The sequence below is a fragment of the Hetaerina americana genome, unplaced genomic scaffold, assembly GCF_022747635.1.
Source record: "Hetaerina americana unplaced genomic scaffold, ioHetAmer1.1.p SCAF_60, whole genome shotgun sequence".
NCBI lineage: Eukaryota > Metazoa > Arthropoda > Insecta > Odonata > Calopterygidae > Hetaerina > Hetaerina americana.
The window spans coordinates 1,045,528-1,059,024 of record NW_027287206.1 but is presented as its reverse complement, the minus strand read 5'-3'; the positions used below and the strand labels follow the sequence as shown (position 1 = coordinate 1,059,024).

General features: G+C 36.5%; 1 protein-coding gene across 1 annotated transcript in view; it reads right to left on the bottom strand.

The window, feature by feature from the left end:
* The window catches only part of LOC139695614 (UPF0047 protein YjbQ-like), a 34,930-nt gene extending 33,399 nt beyond the window's left edge, over window positions 1-1,531 (bottom strand). The window contains exon 1 of the mRNA XM_071594416.1: window positions 1,372-1,531. Within this exon, the coding sequence (XP_071450517.1) occupies window positions 1,372-1,531 (160 nt within the window). The remainder of the gene's footprint in view (window positions 1-1,371) is intronic.
* Between the last annotated feature and the right edge of the window lie 11,966 nt (window positions 1,532-13,497).

The following is a 13,497-nucleotide window of genomic DNA, read 5'->3' as shown; positions in this document are numbered from 1 at the left end:
TCTCATTACGTGTGTTTACCACGATACAAAACTCACCACAGAACATCCTTACAATTTCATAGCTAGAAAACTAATCGACAGCTTTGAATTTGTCATACGGGTCACCTGTTTCTTCATATGAACGCTATAATTTTCATGAACATACTAATAAATCAAACCCCAAGAAAATTTCCAATGCACGATTGAAAATATGCATCATCACTCAAATAAATGGGTATTGTTAACATTTCTGATGGACGGACAAAATTAGCCTAGTCCATTGTATTGTTTACATTCCACAGCGTCTTCTCCTTAGTAGTTGTTGCGAGTTAAGTTTAAAATCCTAAATATTTTTAAAAATATTTACAAAAATTGGTTTAGAACAGTAATTATACTTTACTGGAGCTAATGAGTGAATGCATAATTAGCAATATTTGTCCAAAACCAAATTATTGAAATAATTGGCGTACCCTTACAATAGCATGCTTACTTACCCAGACTATTATAATGGTTCAAAACTTCAATAACCTTACTGATCATCGTTTATACCAATATTTAAACATGAAGGCTTTCATGGTGAATAACGAAATAAGTTTCATGATAAAAGGCAATAATGCGCACTATATAACTGCAAAAAGGCAAAGTTTGAGTACGGACGTTCCTGAGACAAGTATGCACATAATGAATACACTATTAATATTCCTAAGTGACATATATAGTCTAAATACGAAACTCCAAGCTCTGGGTTCAGCGGGCTCTAATAAGTAACGTTGAACCGACCAAATTTTCACAGTAAGCACTCTATGTCTATTTACAGTCAAATAAATTTTCAAGGTAACTACACAGCAATATAAAGATGATGCCATCACATACCCTTAGAATGCTTGAATGCTCTTCCAACTTAGCTGTCAATTGTAGATATTACACAGACATATAATATTAATCAATTCAGAAGACAAATATTGAAACACACCTATAGCTACCAAAAGAACCAATTGGTATCAAAAATGCAACCAAGGAAATCACATCGTTGCTAATTTCATGCAACAATAAATATCGGTGTTATGCACTTATTTATCACGAATATTAATTAGCATTACTGTGTAAAAACTTGTAAAACAAATTTCAGAGAACTGCTCTTTCCCTTTCTCGACTCCTAGAGCAGTCTCAAAATATCATAATTAGGACAATTTGCAGTCCCGCCACGTCATCACTAATTATACCAGCACTTAATAATTATGTAAATAAATCGTGGAAATTCGAATCCTCCACCATTCAATGCTCAACTCGTATGGAAAATGACAGTATTACGTCGAAATGACTCATAATAAGTGAGACTATAAATACAAAGAAATCCTTAACTAATCCTAGAAGCATATCCATGACACTTACTTTGTACGTGAAAAAAACCGACTGAGAACTGGCAGATTTCAGGCATTTGTTTAAGTATTTCCTCGGTTACTAGATGAACTCCTCTATGTTGCGGCCTTAAATTCACTTTCCGTTGAAACCATGCAGACCCCATCTGTATTCCCCTGTTCGAAGAAGCCATGTTGGAATAATACCGCTCTTCTGTTCACTGAAATTCGCCCACGAGATGGCTAGCCCACGACTCATTTAATCGCGGAACCGGAACACACAATATACCCGCAGGGGCACCAATGCACACCACTTAGAATATGTAAAAAAATGTTCAGTGACTGGTTCTTCCCCTTCCTTCCCTTGCGGAGCAGTCTCGCATCATCAGGACACAATCCGCAGTCCCGTCTCATCATCATTTCACTGATCAAGGCTATGTCCATGATCTAGTTTTAAAACCAAATTTTTAACTAATTTTTTAGATTCCGGGTCAAGTTTTGATCAGGATTAAATTATCATTAATTATTTATCATGCTTATTTCACATAGGTATTTGATCACCCGATGGAAGCAAAATACCTCGGCATAATAGTAGAATCCCCATTAAGATTAAAAATAATGACAATTATATAGGTATAACATTTTATAAATTATTGCAAAATTATCCAAAGTCATTTTTAATTAATGTCGCCAATGCTCGTGGTAGAAAAATTGATAATAGCCCCTCACTTTCATTAATAGATGAATTTCTTTTGAGATTAACAATGAAAGTATTTAAAAAACTGAACTCGATTAATAAAGGGTTACGCGGATACACTATACCACGATAATCAACCCTCAGATAGTCACAGAGACAGTTGGGCAGATAGCTGAAGATCTAACTCACCTAGTAATAAATCCATCGTTTCCTTCAAATTTTTAATAGCAAACGTCATCCAGGACGGGGAAAATTAATATTAACCAGGGAAAGAGGAAAGGAAAAATTCGGTAATCGCCGATTTTCAATTCAAAAACACATATATAAGAAGTCGGAATTTTTTGCGTGGGTATATTTCTTATTTTGTATATGCCCTCTTAAACGTTTTTATTGACGTCGACGATCACCAAATTTCAAACGCCGCCACCTTCTGGCTACCTCTAATTTCACGCACGAAGTTTAGATGCGAACATTGTTTTGGGAACGAAGAGCAGGCTTACGGAGGATTCAAGGTCAAGAAAAGAGTGAAGTTTTTCCTTTAGATTATAGTGCATACCAACGAGACGGGTTACAGAAGCGGAGGAGGAGTATTCATTGCCATAAAAAAAAACAATTAAAAAGCTATGCGCAAAAATTTGATGGCCAGATTAAGAGCATTTGGTTCGCAATAGAGAGAAATAACCAGAAAAAATATTAGTATGTTCATTTTACCGGCCGCCCGATTCTACTTCAGATGCGATAGAGGCTTCAAATAACGCATTTTATCCGCAAGAAAACGGAAAGCGATATTATAGTTGGGGTGATTTCAATTTTCCTTCAATAGACTGGGATAAATACTGCATTAATACAGCTGCGAAAAACCGTGATTCGTGCGAGGCTACCCTAAATATCCTCACCGCCTGCACGATGAACCAAATAATAGGAGCACAAACCAGGGGCAAAAACATTCTAGATCTTAGCTTCATTAACCATCCCGAAATTGTCGCACATTCATGTGTAACGGAAGGAATGAAGCACCACGAAGCATTTGTAATAGAATTGTCTCGGTAAACAAAATCGTTCAACCGAGAATAAAGGTTTTTTCGATTAAGTTTATTTATTTAGGTTTCACGAAAGTTTCGCTGTTAGAGAAGGGTAATTTCAAGAATTTTACCGCGATTTGGAACGTATAAAATACGTACGAATGATTAGTGTCTGAATTGCATGTGTGTCTGCCCTATTTTAACGTATTTTCTTATTCTCTTTGTGTAGACATAGGAATAGCTGCTAACCATGTAATAGTCGTAATATGTGTAGGCATGTCGAATGATTGATGTTCCTTCACCCCCTTTCCACGCGGTTTCTGGTGGATCGCGGGGTACCATGTGCATGCGAAAATAGAGGAATGTATGCTGAATAGCTAGTGACCTACCACCCCCTGCCACACGCCCTTGCGACGGCTTGTGTAGTATTTTGTAGGTGTAGATGATGCGTATTAACCTTTGAGCGGACGGCTCACAGAAAGTGTCATTCAACGATCAGTTTTATTTAAGTACCCCCAGTTATAATGAAGAAGGGAACAATCTATGCCATCAAAAATAAGTTGTAGTGATATGCAGAAAATAACTGTCGTCAGGTCCGTCCAAAATCTCCTCTCAGTCGGTGGAAAGCATTGAGCATAAAAACAAATCGGGAAAGGATTAAGATGATTGATCGACTTGTTTTCGCTAAAAAAAACACTTATTTGATTCACAATGTTGGCGCTGATTTAGTAAAAGTTTAACTTTCACTACTTGGCATATTAAATTGCAAATTTTATGTTAATATGCTACCCCATATTCGTTCCTGTCATTTTCCATAGACATTGCAATAATAACAATTTATTTCCTCCGCTACTCTGTCAAAACCTGTCCGTCTCATTTGGCAATCTGCGCTCAGAATGGTTCAAACATGCACTTAAGTGAGGTTTGAACCATTGAACTGGTTTAAAATTGTCAGAAAATGCTTAGTAAAAATAGGAAACGGGGAAATTCTATCACATCTAATGGCCAGAAAGTGTGAACTTTCGTAATTCACACGCAATGTTTTACTAAGATCAACTGGAACCAAGATGAATTTTTAGACCACCTCTTTTGAGATAATGTAATATTTATCCTTATTTTGATAGTAAACTATAAGTTTTAAAGGTGGTGCCAAAATCTGAGGATTTCATTGAAGCCTTAACTACTACATATAAAATATAATAAATCCGGATTTCTTATTTTCTCCGCATGCTGATTACTCTGCCATAGAAGAGTGGCCAAAATATTTTGAACTTGTACCTCAAAGCATATTACCATTCCAAGGTTCCTTATTCTTTAAATAACTTAACATCTATATAATGCATTACGTTCATCCTTGACATATACAATTAACTGCAATGTTATTTTGCTACCAAACCAATAACAGAAATTCTTTGATGAATTTGATAAATTACTAGCTGGTTAAATGATTTCATCACATTTTTTAAAATGTATGTAATTATTACATTGGGATTCGATATGCAAGCATTCTCATGACCACTTCTCCGGCTGGAGAATCAAACAAAAAAACCGTAGAATTAGTATTTTTAGGGGAGGCGACCGACAGCTGAGGTCATATGCGCTATACGGGATGGACAGGAAACGATGAGGCTGGAGAGAAACCTGGCGTCGGCATTAGCCTACTCATTACGAAAGGCGCCAAGGGGTCTGCAATTTAACGTCCCATCCGACGGACGGCATACTCACTCAAAGTGCCCTCCACAAAGCACCTCAAGTAGGGATCGAGATACCTCTAAAAAATATTCAACATCGCCGGGATTTGAACCCGCACCCTCAGGGTGGGAAGCCAGTACGTTAGCCCCCGCACCGTCTTCTCCCCAGGGAAAAAAAACCGTATGCGTCAAGAATGAAAGTTTTAAGATTTAACGATAGTATGAAACATTCCATTACTACCATGCTACAATCTCAAAGTGTAAAAATCATTCGCATTGGCTGGTATTCTGGCAAGGCCAATGATTTTTACGCTTAAAATTATTGTATTTTAATGCATATTTAGCGAATGATGCCATTAAAAGTTACTGTTGTGGCATTTCCCGCAGTTACTTAGGTCCCAGAATTAATGAATGTGTGATAAACGATTCCAATCTCTGGCAGTATTATTTTATTATTGAAATATTCAAAGAATCTGCGGGGGATAACGCGAAAATAACTTTCAACGGATGGATGCAGATTTCAATGCAAGAATTTCAAAGAATAAAATTATTTTTGATGAAAATTTAGAATTGATTTTCAGGTGAAGGAAAGATTTATTTCATAATATGATATTATAAGGGTTATGGCAATGAAATGGTATTCAGTAAACATGTCTGATTAGAAAAAAATGAAGGGAGATTTGTGAATTGATAAAAATTGATATGGATCTAATCGAATTCAAATACTAATAGATTAAATCAATGCCTGATTAGTCAAAAAATGAAGGGAGATTAGTAATTTGATAAAAAATGATAGGACTCGAAGATACCGTGGGCGATGAAAAAGTGAATCATGGAATGGTCAAAATACCTGGCCAAAATCCTGGATTGGTCAAAAATTGGTGGGTAAATCAACCCAAAAAGGTAGAGGATTGTAGAAGAGATGGACAAAATACAAATTTTTATCTGTATGAAAATATATTTACATTGTAAAATACAGTGGAATCTCGCTTAACGAGCACACCACACAGGGAATAATTCGCATACCAAACAAAAGTATTGGTCCCGAAAAAAACTAGCTTAACGAGCTACGGTACTTTTCGGATAGGGGTGACGAGGAGAGGTAAATTTTTGTATTCATTCCGCGCCTGCTACTGCAGTGTCTCTAGCACCTGTTCTGCCAGTACCTTAGCGTTGCTATTGATCACACGCTCTTCAAACTTTGTGTTCAAATACATTAGAGGTCATTTTTTTACATATTTTAGCAATATTTTGTGCGTAGTTCTGCAATTGACCCCGAAGAAAAATCCGTACGAAGAAAGCCATGAGAGAATAAAAATAAAAAAATAAAAATAGAAAAGAAAAGTTAAATCATTGAAAATCTGGAACAAGATGTGTGCGAGGCTGATCAAGTACTTGCATCAGCAATTGGTCGAAATCAACAATTGGCCTTTTCCTGAAGAGTACAAACAATACTTAGGAGATAGATGTTTCAAATACAGTGACAAGGGTATTTACGCAACGGTTACGTATTCCTAACAATGTGAAAGGTCTCTTCTCATATGCATAAGCAAAAAGCAACTGCAATTCGAAAACATTAACGAGACCATGATTTGTTAGAAGGAGAACATAATTTTCACCGAACTCATTAATAAGATGTCAGGATCATAATTGGCCAAACAAGTAATTTAGGGGAGTCGTGCATGGTTAGAGAAGTTAACAAGAAGAACCGTTGTCCACGGTGTTCTTAGGCACGGTGAAGCAGCAAGCTCTGAGTCAAAGGCAGCAGAGAAATTCATCAGTGACTTCAAAACTCTTGTAGATTCTGAGGGTTCCCTACCACGGCCTGTTTTTAATTGTAACGAGAGAGTTTTCTTCGGAAGAAGATGCGTAAGCGAACCTATATTTGTGCACATAACAGTGGAAGAGAATGTTCTCCCGACCGCAAGGCAATTAAAGGTCATCTCACGCTGCTTTTTTTGCAAAAATGTGAGGGGCGACTTGTAAATCGAACCCCTTCTTGTTAACCGTTCAAAACCTCCATGAACTTTAGATAAGTGTTATGTCCAAAACGGCAGACTAAATGACATGTGTAGGTCACGGGAAACTCTTCCATCATACCATGAGTACGAGGCATCGTCCTAACAAGGCAGTGGCAGCGCGTGCCATAAATTTATTTAATTATCATTCTGAGTCACATTTTTACTGAATTTTAAAGCGTGGGTGAAAAAAAATGCCTGTAGGTGGCTTTCTAGCAAAAAGCAATCAGGTATGTATCATTAATATTAAAAATTTATCACAATCCTTTTTTTGCTTCTACAAATTGAGTTCGCATTCTTGGTTGCTTCATTCTGCGATAGAAGAAAAGTTGAATGTAATCCGCAATCTTAAATGATGTATACATAATTTTATTAGAATTAATCTTTTAGATAACTTATTTTTATCAGTTTTGAATGCATTATTATATTTTACATCAATTTATAGGTGAAAAGTTGTTTCCCTAAACGGTTGTTTCGCTTTACGAGAAAGATCGCGGAACTAATTAGGCTCGAATTATGAGTTTCCTTCTTGATGTACAATGGAACTTTTAACTCTCTTTAATTTTAGCGACAATATTTGTACAGGCATAAAAACCAATGAACGGTGACATATATTTTCCACGAGTAGATTGCCGTGTTGATGAACTTCTGAATGGTGATTATGCATGATTTGAAGCATGGAAGAAAAGCCTGTTAAGTGTCCTTGTTGATGTAAGTTTTATATACAAAGACCATTTTTTGTAGGATTATGGTTATCTCAATCATATGTGGGTCGTTCAATAAGGGAAAAATGGAGGAGTAAATTATTTTGGTGGCTTGCTTTAATTTTTCAATATATTCTCCTTCTGGCTCGACATACTTTTTCTAACTTTTTCAAGTCTGGCGAAGAATGTGATATTGGACGGTCCTCAAAGTAAGCATCTTTATTGGTAGACCTCTTCGCTTGACATGAATCATTTTCCACCGGGCCATTTATTCAAGGGTAGAAATTTAAAAAAGTAACTGTGGGCAAAAGCTGGTGAATATGGTGGCTTTTGAAATAAATCGAGCATTAATTCAATGCTTTTTGCCATTGAAACTAAACAGGTCCCTTGCATTGTGTTGATGGAAGAGAATTTTTTTGAGAACATATATTCTTGATTTCTTTTCTCAACCGGTGCAACAATGAAGCATAATAGTCTCCATTTTTCGTATTCCTATTTTAGAAATAGTCGGCATAGATGATTCCGCGTGCATTCCAAAAAACCGTGGCCATCACCTTGTCGGCCGATTTCACCGTCTACGAAACCGAATTTTCTTTTCAAATGCACTGTTTCGACCATTTATTTGTCTCGTTATATATCCCTGCCTCGTCCATAGTTATGTATCGAAGCAGAAATTCATCAGGACTGTGATGGAAAAGTGCCAAACCCGCCTCCAAATCAATGGCACGATTGCCTTTATTCTCCACTGAGAGCAAACACGACACCCCTCGAACAGAGATTTTCTTCCCGTCCAATTTTTCATGCAAAATTGAAAACACTGCATGCACCTTGTGATGTGCCTATTGCCTCAAATATTTATGGCAAACTTTGATTTGTCGATGACCCAAAACCATATTGTGGATTTGGTCAATCTTTTCGAAAGAAGTCCCTTCTAGTTTACACTTTGAATGATGTTCATAATTTATGGGCGTACAGCCACGTTCAGGCTCATTCACCAAATTGTATATAGTCGCAAACACAGGAGAAGAGGTAGGATAAACTTCATTGAAGTTCATGAGTCTCATATCTTGGATTTGTTTAAGGAGTTATTGAACAACCCACATATGTGTGGACACAATCACATATTTGATATATGCATAAAAAACCATTAACACAGTAATCAACTCAAAGATCGGTTTGGTGGGTGATTGAAGAGTTCACTCAGTCCCTGGCCCGACGGCATGTAAAAAAGATAAGTCAGGGTAGTGGGGCCACTTCCTTTTTCTGCACCGGCTATGGTTTCCCAGAAGATCTGGTACCTGAAAAATCATAACTTGGGTGGAGCTGCAGGTGCCCAGAGAGGCTTGCCCGGGAAACAAACCTGGGCCCTCCGGTCAGTAGTCCAACCTGGACTACTGACCGGAGGGCCCCGGTTTACCTTTAGGCCCAGGTTTAGGTTTAGGGCTCTACCCCTGGACTACCGTGACCCACATAATTTAGGGTAGGCTACAGGACAAAAGTCCAAAATATTGAACACATACCTAATAAATTAGGTGAGTGAGAGATAGGTAATTTTAGTAATTCTTGGGTCTCTTCTGGTGGCCAGTCTGCTCCAGTTGATTATTAATAAGATACTGTGATGTTATGAGTACAAAGGGTAGCAGCAGCTAATGGGGCATTTAAAATATTGATGTGTGCGATGAGTGGTTTGCAAGATTAAGCATCTTAATGAGGCCCAAGAGATTAATATTTCTTTACTGGTTGCAGGCATTGTCAATTTTGTGCACAAAATATCTTTCAGTACTGCTTTTCTAAGAAGCAATTATGCCCTCAGATTCCATTATTATTCCTAGAAAAGTCAGCAAAATGTGGATTAATCTATCTCTGGAAACAATTACTCTTAGCTTTCCCCAGGAGAAGGAGAAGCAAGAGGATTTTTCAATGAAAAGTTCTGCTTGCCGAATCCTGCATACAAATGGAAAGCATGCCTTAACCATCCACTCAAAATAATTGAAGCATTGACAGATACATGTATGCATCAAGTCATTTGAGCATAAGAGTCAGGCTAAGCCAAAGTTCACATTCAGAAATTGAAATAAAATGAGCACTTAAGGAAATTTGACGGGAAAAGAACTAGTGAACAAGAAATGTGATAACAAATGAATACAGGATAAACATGTTAATAATAAGTTTACGTTTAATACAGTCTTAGAGAAAGGGAAAAAATATGGAGTGGTAAAAAATCAAAAATGCTATGATGACACAAATCCAGAGAAAAGAGTGACATATAGGTAATTCCTAAATGAAACTTTTGAGCTAATTATTGCAGAAAAGAGAAAATACCATGAATAAACTATTGACAGAACAAAAGTTTATAGACAATACTTGAATCACCAGTTTCCAGTTGCTAAGGCTTCTACCAAATATATAATAACAAAATTGTATGCAATGATATCCATAAGATAGGGCATGCCATGGAAATTGGAACAACAATGAATAAATACAAAATGGAGGAGGCAGAAGACATTGAGAAAAGCATTTTACAAACACTAAGGAGAATAATTTTGATAATGATAAAATGATACGCAATGAAAATAAAAAGGTATTTGAATTCCAAATAGAAGTAATAAACCTCAGCATGATAGCAGAGTCCCTATCAAGTTTAAAAACAATACCAATTATATATGTATAAAATTTTCAAAATTATTGCAAAATTATCCAAAGTAATTTTTAATCAATGTCGCCAATGCTCGTCGTAGAAAAATTGATAACAAGCCTCACTTTCATAAATAAATGAATTTCTTTATAGATTAACAATGAAAGCATTTAAAAACACTGAACTCGATTAATAAAGGGTTAATTTAATAATATTAGAGTTAATTTAATACTTTATACACTAAAACACGGTAATCAACCCGTAGGTTGGTTTGACGATGATAGATGAAAATAGAACTCACCTAGTACTAAACCCAGCGCATCTTTCAAATATAAATTTGAATAGCAATTGCCATCCAGGACGGGGAAAATAATATTAACCAGAGAAAGAGTAAAGTAAAAATACGATAATCGCCGATTTTAAACTAAAAAACATATATAAGAGTCGCTATTTTTTGTATGGGCATATTTCTTATCTCGTCCCTAAAACGTTTTAATTGACGTCGACGATTTCCAAATTTCAAACGCCGCCACTTTTTGCCTACCTATCATATCACGCACGATGCACATCAACTTTTGAGCAGACGGCTCTGAGAAAGTGTCAATCAACGATCTCATTCGTTCAGGTACCCCCAGTTTTAATGAAGAAGGAAACAATTTAGGCCAATAAAAATAAGTTATTTTGACATGCAGAAAATAATTGTCTTTAGGTCCGTCCAATTCATCCTATCTGTCGGTGGAATGCTTGGAACATACAAAGAAATTGGAAAACAAATGGAATAATCGATTGACTTGGTTCCGCTCTAAAAAAATCCAGTCATTTTATTCACTCAGTTGGTACTGATTAGCTGTTGCCAGACTCGTTAATTAGGCGCCTAACTCGCTCGGTTTAAGGTCGATCTTGAAGGGTGTCTAAACTCGTTAGGCAGCGGGAGGGCGCAAATTTAGGACGCAAGAATACGCCATATTGCTACCCCATTATTTCAAGTGCTAGAAATGAAACGACTAGCAGAAGAAAAATCGCTATGGCGGGAGTGTACAATCATTGGTCAATCTAACATTGGCTATGTTTTTGAGAGAGTACACTTTTACTCGTTGAAAAAACGAATACTTCATTAAAGCGAGGTGGGGGAAGACAGAGCTAGAGGCAAGATAAATTGGGCGTGTTCCGCTTGAATGTAGTTTGATTCTTGTAATAATTTCATCTGAACGCGTTGTTGGATACATAAATTTGAAATATAAAGGTAAGAACACATTTCCTCGTTTTGTGCTTCATCTCATGACTAATTACATCGTATTTGTAACCATGCCTCGTTTGTGTACTTGCTAATTCTTATTATGGTAAATAAACATCACGGAAGATAATCTTCAGCCGTAATGTTGCGTTTGGGGAGTAACATGTATCCAACGGGCAATTATAGATCGTCAGCCAAACTTTTGCGAGAGGAGTCAACGTCTCACTACGTAAGGCCTCAAAGTAATAAAATCATAATCATGAAAATTGCTGACAAATACTAATTTTAGGATAAATATTTGATAGTAAAAATGAAAAATTTTGCCAGGGAAGTGCGCATAAATATAAATGAACTACACACGACACAAAGCATATCTTAAAACAATTACTGACAAGGGTCAATGACCGAAAGATCACCCTGGAGTAAAATCCCATATATAATATGATAAAAAATTTTTAATTGATGACTGATATACTACCTGAGCTGGCAAGGAAAGCAAAATATAAAAAATGGATAATTAATAGTTAAATATAGTCCAATAAGATAAAATGAATCTGAAACTAGTACCTAAAATCAGCCAAGTGACTAAATTGAAAGAAATGGAAAAACTTAAATAAAAAACCGCCGAGTGAATTGTAAAGTTAACTCAGGATTACGCGGTTTTGCAACTATGCCCTAAGATACTCCAATATTAAGTAATACCAATTTACAATCGGGGCGATAAAAACATAACTGCCCCATCTCCATCATTCCTGTGATTGGCAAAGTCATTGACGTTATCAATAGTGCCCAAATACTTACGTATATAGAAATAACTCATTTAGGTCCTCACAATGTCTTTAAATCTTGGAATTCTACTGAGCAAGCTTTAGAATATGCCTAAAAACAAAGATGATGTGCTTTTGAAGGTAGACTGAGCATGTGTCTTTGTTTGATCACGCCTCAGCTTGACTGTGACGACCACCAAATCCTCATTCAAACACTGCAAATTATGGTATACAGGACTCTCAACTAAAATTCACGAGCTCATATTTCAAAAACCGTAAACAAATGGCAGAAGTTGATGGCTGTAAGTCATAAATGTGTGTGCCTCTGGGGTTTTGGTCCTGTTATTTCTGCTGATGAGCAATCACTTACAAAGCAACATACCCGCTAATGATATCCTGTAAGCTGATGACCCTACTAATATAAATGAATTAAGAAATCCTGAACAGGCAGATGAAAAACTGAAATACGTGCAACAACAGGTTATCGATTGGTTCTCAGCTAATCAACTATTTCTAAATAGTGAAAAAAACACAATTTCTTCTGCGCGACCTTATAGCGCTGTTAAAGCTCAAACCTCTGCCATACTCCTAAGGTTTTATAATGTCTAATTTTTCCGGGAAAAGTCATATAACAACAATCTCCAATAACTTTCCAAGACACTCTTCCTAATCAGACTTAAAAGATTTGTTCCTCAGGAACATTTGAGACTTGCCCATTTTGCCTTCTTCCAATGTCACCTAATTTATGGCCCAAGGGTTTTGGAACATGCAACTGACACAAAATGTCTGCATATGTTACAAAAGAAAGCAGTCATGATTATAACCAGCTCTGGCCATGATGATCACTGTCGTCCAGTAGGCTAAGAGAGATAGTCTTAAACGTATAGATTTACCAGTGCTTAATTCAAGTAAATCATAATGTAAATAATTATGTATTAAGAGGCAGCATACTATAGCCACGATTCAAGGTCAATAAATACACAAGACATTACCCAATCCAGCTGGCCACAACCTAACCTTCGGACAACCTTACCTTAAATTCTAAACAAACTTCCTCATATTGCAAGGCAGACTATCTATAAAAAAAAGTTCAAAAACGTAGTTGAGGATTGGTTGATTTCTAATCCCTTGTATTCTATAAGTAAATATTTTGAACTTGACTCCTCAAGAGTGAAATTATTATGCATGAGTATCTCTTCGCCACGATAATGAATGCAAGTATTTATACGTTTTTCTTTGAACAACATTATAATGGCAAGTGCCTCTATTTGATGACAAGCGGTTGATTAATAAAGTATTACACACAAATTATTGCGGAAGCAACATCAAGCAAAGACTGTCGGACGAAAGTTGCCTGCTCGCGAGTATGGACCATATACCTCTTTCACGCTT